The sequence below is a fragment of the Arachis hypogaea genome, chromosome 15 (assembly GCF_003086295.3).
Source record: "Arachis hypogaea cultivar Tifrunner chromosome 15, arahy.Tifrunner.gnm2.J5K5, whole genome shotgun sequence".
NCBI lineage: Eukaryota > Viridiplantae > Streptophyta > Magnoliopsida > Fabales > Fabaceae > Arachis > Arachis hypogaea.
The window spans coordinates 14,980,029-14,987,764 of NC_092050.1; the positions used below are offsets into that span (position 1 = coordinate 14,980,029).

General features: G+C 30.7%; 1 protein-coding gene across 2 annotated transcripts; it reads left to right on the plus strand.

The window, feature by feature from the left end:
- Positions 1 to 3,389: 3,389 nt before the first annotated feature.
- Positions 3,390 to 6,906, plus strand: LOC112749607 (probable trehalose-phosphate phosphatase F). 2 transcript variants are annotated; one of them, XM_025797900.3, is made up of 11 exons: positions 3,390 to 4,137; positions 4,237 to 4,768; positions 4,840 to 4,980; positions 5,058 to 5,129; positions 5,193 to 5,318; positions 5,398 to 5,454; positions 5,545 to 5,646; positions 5,853 to 5,930; positions 6,100 to 6,169; positions 6,263 to 6,333; positions 6,415 to 6,906. In XM_025797900.3, exons 2-11 carry the CDS (start codon positions 4,436 to 4,438, stop codon positions 6,592 to 6,594), a joined length of 1,230 nt encoding a protein of 409 aa, XP_025653685.1. In that variant the 5' UTR covers positions 3,390 to 4,137; positions 4,237 to 4,435; the 3' UTR covers positions 6,595 to 6,906. The 2 variants fall into 2 exon arrangements, with proteins under 2 accessions (XP_025653685.1, XP_025653686.1); XM_025797901.3 differs by having other exon boundaries at positions 3,504 to 4,137; positions 4,243 to 4,768.
- The last annotated feature ends 830 nt before the right edge of the window (positions 6,907 to 7,736 follow it).

Below are 7,736 nucleotides of genomic sequence, written 5' to 3' on the forward strand. Positions count from 1 at the left end.
ATGAAGGAAAAACAAAGAGATACTAAGGTAAGAATAACTAAGAGAAGAATTTATCTATCATGTACTCCATAGATATAGATTAAGATTATAAATTGAGAAAATTTTTATTAAAAATATAAAAATTTAAATTTTAATATATTTATTTTATATTTATTAAATAAAAATTTTAAATTTTTTATTAATAATAAATTTATCATGTATCTTAAAATTAAAGCACATATATATCAACTAAACTCAAGAGAAAAAGCAAATTAAACGAAGGCAATCACTTATATAAAATTGTGTTTGTATATAAAAAATGATAAATAAAAATAATTAGATAAATAATTTGACATATTTATTTAATAGTTTTTATTTATTTTTTTCCATATAAAGACAAGTTTACATGAGTAAACTCAATAATGATCGGAGATACAAAGAATTTGTGTGTGTATGTATGGTTCGGCCATAGCATGATGGATCCGTGTCAGTGTGTGCAAAGCGATGAACAAAACAGGGGCAGAGAGGCAGAGAGCAGAGACAATTTGGTTGGGCACCGACGAATGCCAGCTCTTATAGAAAGTGACTCTAGCCCAATATGTGTTGCTCCTTCTGGGCTCATTCTGACACATCACCCTCTTCGTAACTCTCATTACACGTGTTATCATACTACCTCTTCTTTTTCGTCTCATCATCGCCATTTTATTTTATTTTCTTACGTCAAAACTATATATTCCTTTCAAATATACTTGCATTTTTTTTCATCTCCCTCTAACAAATGAATGATTAATTTGTCATATATATTTAAATTTTATTTAAAAATCCGTTATTAATTAATAAATTATTGTATGTATAAAATAAAATTTAAATTTTTAATTCCTATTTAAATAAACAAATTAACTTACTACTCAAGTAGCTCAAATTCATTAAATGTACCTACATATTTAATTTCATATCTTCCATCCCTATCATTCTATGCAACGTGCACCATTTAAAAAAAAAAATAGTTTAAACTTTAAACTTTTTTGTAAAAATATTTTAACCGCTCATAAGTTTATTTATGTAATTTATATTATGTTAATTCTAATCACGTGGTCTAGTTCCTTGTTTTCTAAAATAATGATAAAAATGTGTGTCTGATATTCATTAGTATTTTTTTTTTCAGCTTAAAAATAAAATATAGTTATTACATGATAAAAATTCATTACTGATGTTTTTTATATAAATTAATAATTAATAATTATCTTATTACATATACATAACTAATAATCATGACATTTAGTGGTAAGAAAGAAAAGACATTATAATGTTATCAATAAAAAATAAAAAATAAAAAAAATATTCGGAGACAAAATACTAATAATATTATGTAAATATAAAAAAATAATTATTAAATTAATTATTTGTATAAAATATATATTACAATATAAATATATATTAAAAATAAATTAATTAACGTATATATATATAAATACATACTAATTAATTTAGTCATTTTGTTGTAAATATAATATTTTGGAATATCATAAATCATAATTGTCTCAAAATTCATAATTATATTGGACTTTTGTAAATAATAATAGAAAGAAAAGATACCTAATGAATATAATTTAATAGTAGAATAAATTATTATATGAGAATCATGGTATAAGAGATTATAATGTGAATATTAAACTATCTTAATAGGCATGACTTCTTATGCTGGAACATATAAATACTTAAAGCCTCTCACCAGTGGTCTTCTTTTTTTTCGAAGGTGGTTTTTGTTTTACCTTTTTTATTTTTTTGTCCTAACAAATTTTACAAATTATAATAATAGCTGTATCCTGTATATCAAGTTGTTTATTTTACCTGTCGATTCTCATCACCATCTTCTCTTCTTCTTTCTTTTCTTCTTTAATTTCAGGTTTATTATTAACGTTATTGTTTCTGCCGCACTCTAATACAGAAGAGGTCCTTCCTTATGATTCTCAACGCTTGACAAACAGAGGTGATGAGGTGAGTTTTAATCTTCTCTATAAAAATCACTTATATAACACATACATAACCATGTTTACAAATTAATGTTGTGCGCTAAATTAATTTTTTGATCAAGTCATCATCTTATTGTATTTGATGATCAATAATATATATGTATTTGTTGATGAATGCCTTTTTCTCTTTCAATTTTTCAATTTTTGTATTTGAATTTTTCTATCTCGTGTGCTCTATTGTTACCTGCAAAAATGAGGAGCATTTTATTTATCAACAAATAATATAACGAAGATGCAAAAGAATGTAACATTATTATTTTAGATTGATTCAATCCAATGATTGGTTTTTAATCCTTTTAATGATGTTTTCTTTTTTCTGCCATTGGTTCATTTCGTTCTTTTTCTTTTCTCTTATCTGCTTTTGACAACACATCACAACACATATATACTTATGTATATTTTATTTTGCTTCACATTATTTCATTAGATTTATTAAATGCTACATATATATTAACAATGATTCAAGCACAACTATTTAACAATAATAATGAGATTTGTTGATTTATTATCAAAGCCTTTTGATTTTGGCAATGATTTGACAATCCCATTTGTCTATTTCATTTAAGAAGAGTGTGCACATTTATTATCATGTCTAAAAATCAAAATAAAGTCAGAACAATAATACACAATTGAACAAATATTTTCCTAGAGATCATATGGAACTATTTATTTAACTTTCTTAAAGAAAATAGTGGAGTTTTGGCAAACATGGCTAGGCCTAGGTCTACCTAAATCCGAGGGGCCTGGAGGGGCAAAATTGACCTTAACTTGTTGAGAGAGATGGCTGCCTACAATGTAAAGTGTATCTTTTTTTCCAATAAAAAGTCGATGGTGACCTTAAACAATTGTTTATTTAATTTCCCCCCTCTGCCTAACTGTTCTTTCTTTGTCTTTTGTGGTGGGATTATTATAATAACCTGTGCTTATTATTATAACTTGTATTAATCAATATATATATATATTGGAATGTGAAGGTCGTGATTTAAAGCTACAAGTGACAAGTTGCATAGCTCCGTCCTTTATTTTCTTCCCTACTCCATTGTAAACTCAGGTAGGTCCATCACAAAGGTTTCAATGTTTCAATCTCGCTTCAACTAGGGGAATAAGAGTGCACGAATTCACATACATATTGCATTTCTTTTTAACTCACCACTTGTTAGTATTTTATGTTTTCATCTCTTCCTTGATTGGTAGTTGTAATAACTTAACAGTGATAATAATGTATTGTGTTGCTGCACGTTCACTTGCTTTTTTCAGCAATATAATCATGATTCATGAGTGCATAAAAAAAATGATCATTTCTGTAATTGTAGTAAGTTGTAGATAAGCTCGAATAACCTGCAATATTAAAGTAATAATTAAAGTATGTTCAGCACTGCTGAAACAATGTAAAATCATCTAGCTAGCCCATATATCCGTACGGATCATTAGATCTTATCTTATGTTTAGGCTGTTCTTATCTTAATTCTGCCTAATTGAAAGGAAAAAAACAGTTAAGGAGAGAAAAATTTAAAGCATAATCATGTATAATTGAGTGGTTAGGTTCTGTTATTGTCAAAAGATTCTTTCTATTTATATGTTGAATTTTTTAAGACCAATGAAAATGTTGAGGCTTGACCTACACACATGTTTTTGGTCTCTAAATGCAAGTTCCAGGTTCTATCTACTCCAGTTTTCAGACATTGACATGTTCTGTCTACTTATTGTATTGGATTAACATACATGTGATATCTGAAGTTTGACCCAGGCCAACTATATATATAATATAGTAGAATAAGAAAGAAGATCTATTTGCCAGGCTGGATTGTCTCCATAGAAGTGGAATTTCGTTAGAATCACTCACTGAACCACTCTCTCTAATTCTGTGACCAATGCAAGTTTAACTGATTGCTTGCTTGCTCCTCTTGACATACATCATTAATTTTGATATCAGTCCTTTAATTTATCTTATGCATGGATCTAAACTTTGTTCTCACTTTTATCATCTCTACATGTATGATGCATGCAGAAGCAGCACTATACTCACCATACTCTCTTCTAAGAGTACCTAGCTATTAGTCCATCATTAGAATATATATACACTAAAGATCCCTCTTGGCAAACAAATAATGCAATACATGACAAGGTAATTTTTAACTTTCTTTTAGTCTTGGGCTTCTAATATTATATACTTGTCCATTGCATGCATTCTTATTTGGATTTTCTGTGTCTTTTGCGATCAAAGTTTCAGGAAAATTCTTGCTTGATGGACTTCAAACCAAGTATCTGTGACAAGAAAACACTGAAGCGGTGGTTTTTCATAGACAAGAGGGTTGGCTAAATAAAAAACAAGCAGCCACAGGAAAAAAGAAAAAGAATAATAAAAATATCAGAAGCTAATATCATCACTTGTTGTTTGTGAATATATTTTATTTATAAAAATAATGGGGCCAATGGACTTGAATTCGAGCCATGTTTCTCCTGTTCTTACGGATTCTGTACCTGTGAACAAATCAAGACTAGGAATCCATTCTAGTCTGCTAACATATTCCCAGCAAGATTCATCTTCGCCAGCACCCGCCCCGGCCGGGAAGCTGCCGAGAACGGGTTCAAGAAAGAGTGCTGCAGGGAGCATTGATGATGTTCGGTTCAATGGGTGGTTGGACGCCATGAAGGCATCTTCCCCTCCCAGGAAGAAGCTTCTTAAAGGATCCATGATTAATGCTCTGCTTCCTTCCAATATTGAATATGACAACGAAGACTACCATATATTGACGGTGAGTATACATAGCTACTCAGACTTTAAATTAATTTTCTTATTGCTTTACTTTGTTTGTTTTGCGTGCAGGTTGATTACCCTTCTGCACTAGAATGTTTTGAGAAAATCATAGAGCGTGCCAAGAATAACAAGGTTGCAGTGTTTCTAGATTACGATGGCACTCTTTCTCCAATTGTAGATGACCCTGACTGTGCCTTTATGTCCGAACCTGTATGTATTAAATAACACATAACCTTGTTACATGTATTATTTTTGTGTATTAAAAATGATTAACAAAAAATGATCAGATGCGTGAGACTGTGAGGAGTGTGGCAAGGTGTTTCCCCACAGCAATTATCAGTGGAAGAAGTCGTGACCAGGTAAAGCGTCTTGTTTGTTTAATTGCAAAATTGCAATGAAGCATTTTTATATGTGTATTGCAGGTGTATGATTTGGTTAAACTAACAGAACTGTACTATGCGGGTAGTCATGGAATGGACATAATTGGGCCTTTTCGCCATAATGTGTCCAATAAACTTCCAAATTGTGTCAATTCTACTGACCATCAGGTCACTATGCATCCCTCCTCGCACCTCATTATGCTTCTATTGTCTTGTCCTTTTCTAACCAACCACTTTTTTGTGGCAGGGAAATCAGATAACTCTCTTTCAACCTGCTACACAATTCCTCCCTATCATTGACGAGGTCTATATGCAAGCACTTTTTTCTCTCTAATCAATTATTCCAATCAAAATCTTAACTAATTTGGAGGCGTTTTGTTTTTTCATGCTGCAGGTTTTTAGAACCCTCGTTGAGATTACTAAAGATATAAGCGGTGCAAAAGTTGAAAACCACAAGTTTTGTGTTTCTGTACATTACCGTAACGTACAAGAGAATGTAAGATTTTAGTAATTAATATAGAGAAAACTCAAATGTAGTTGTCTTGGTGTGAAGTTGTTAGATGATTTAATAAATTCGACTAAATTGTTATCTCACGGCTCTTAACTATTAACTTTATACAAAGACAATTGTATGTGAGTTTTTTGTTACCCCACCCATCATTTGTTCATTCATGTAATAATAATTAAATGGCATGACTGCAGAATTGGACAATTATAGGACAACGTGTCCATGATATCTTGAAAAATTTCCCTGGTTTGCGTTCAACTCATGGACGGAAGGTAATATATACATAGATAATTGCTCTTACCAAGTAACTACTTATATGGAGTTGTGAAGATGATAATTTTACTGAATTGTCATTTGACTGTTTTTAATTATTATCTTCACGTAAAGTTGTATTTTGACGGTACGCCTAATGAATTTTACCTGAATTTTCGTACGCTGCAGGTTTTAGAGGTTCGTCCAGTGATTGACTGGAATAAAGGGAAAGCGGTTGAATTTTTAATGGAATCTCTTGGTATTGATTGATAACAACCTCTGCTTTAATTTGTGTGTTGTGAGATAATTGTAGATTATTATTAGAGAGTAAATTATATTGCTTTGTTTGCAGAATTAAATGATAATGATGACGTACTTCCTATCTACATTGGAGATGATAAAACAGATGAAGATGCTTTCAAGGTATTACATTTTCTTTTCTTATATTATATTATATGAAGAGTAGTGTAAATTTTGACGAATGAGAAGTTGGTGTATATCTAGATTCTGCGTGAAAGCAATCGAGGTTGTGGGATTTTGGTGTCTTCAGTGAAGAAAGAAAGTAGTGCCTCATATTCTTTAAGAGACCCCAATGAGGTCATGGAATTTCTTCAACTCCTGGTTAGATGGAAAGAGAGAGAAGAAACCAACCATTTCAACAAGCAAATTAAAGTCAAAGTATAGTATCCATTTGTCTTCTCCTTTCTTTTTTTGGGCGATGAAAATAGATTTTATTATCGATTTTGTTGATATGGTGATATACTGATATATATTCCATTCCCCCTTGTTAATTCTTAAATAAGTTGTGCGGGCTATTCATTTTAAGCTGTAAATTATTTCAATTGTTTGTTATTATAATAAGAGAAATGCAGTTTGAGAGCACTCTATCTCTTATTTTATTTTATGTTTTCGAGATTGATTGAAGTGTAAATAATTGAAGATCTTATTGTGCTTCTAGAAATGAGAAAAATGCAACGGAATGAATTTTGTGTGGAAGCTGTGCCAACTGTTAGTTTAATTCGTATCAGAGAATTTTTTTAGAGTGCTTCCAAAAGGCAAATTTCTTGTAATGTGACACTCAACAAAACAAGTAGTCAAATTGTATATATTTATCTCAGAGCAACAGCAGGAAACTCAAAATAAATTGTGCTACTTTGGGAAAGTAATTAAAAAAAGTTACAGATCAGAGTTAGAAAGATGAGAACACAGCTAAGTGAATACTGAATATCCCATTTGCAACATAATGGCACGGGTCACCAAGAGTAGCAAGAAAAACTTCGTGGCATTCCGTTTAAAATTTGAATTAACAATTGTATTCAGCCCATAGATCAAGGCCCAAAGTTTCTTATATTTTACAAAAAGGAATTTAGCGTATTGTTGTTAGGGGAATTCTATGGTGCCTATCAATTGTTACCTAACTTTTGCCTAATTTATCTTGTGTAGTAAGTTTTAAATTTTTAAAAATAATTTATTTTTATATCTTTTAAATTAAATATTAATTTTTAACTATTTTTAGTAAATAGGCACCACTTTTTAGATATCATAGCATTTACCTTATTGTTATTCGTCAATGGCAAAAACTTAAAAGGGTCAATAATCTGTTAAACATTATTCACTCTTAACCAAGTTGGGTTGGTCTAGTGGTTAGCTCACTAGTCCGTTTAAGCAAGTGTCGGGAGTTCGAATTCCGCCTTGTGCATGTAGCAACTTATTGGCCAGCTGCAAACCCTTAAATGGAGCTCAGTACCGCGACAGATTAGTCCTTGGCTTGTCGGCTGGGGATATCGTGAAAAACCAAAAAAAAAATAAATTATTCACTCTTTAAA

Excerpts from the sequence above, each read along its gene's own strand:
- LOC112749607 (XM_025797900.3), top strand. The coding sequence starts at position 4,436 with ATGGGGCCAATGGACTTGAATTCGAGCCATGTTTCTCCTGTTCTTACG. Across the intron at positions 4,981-5,057 it reads GTGCCTTTATGTCCGAACCT|ATGCGTGAGACTGTGAGGAG; the intron begins GTATGTATTAAA and ends AAAAATGATCAG. Across the intron at positions 5,647-5,852 it reads ACCGTAACGTACAAGAGAAT|AATTGGACAATTATAGGACA; the intron begins GTAAGATTTTAG and ends GCATGACTGCAG.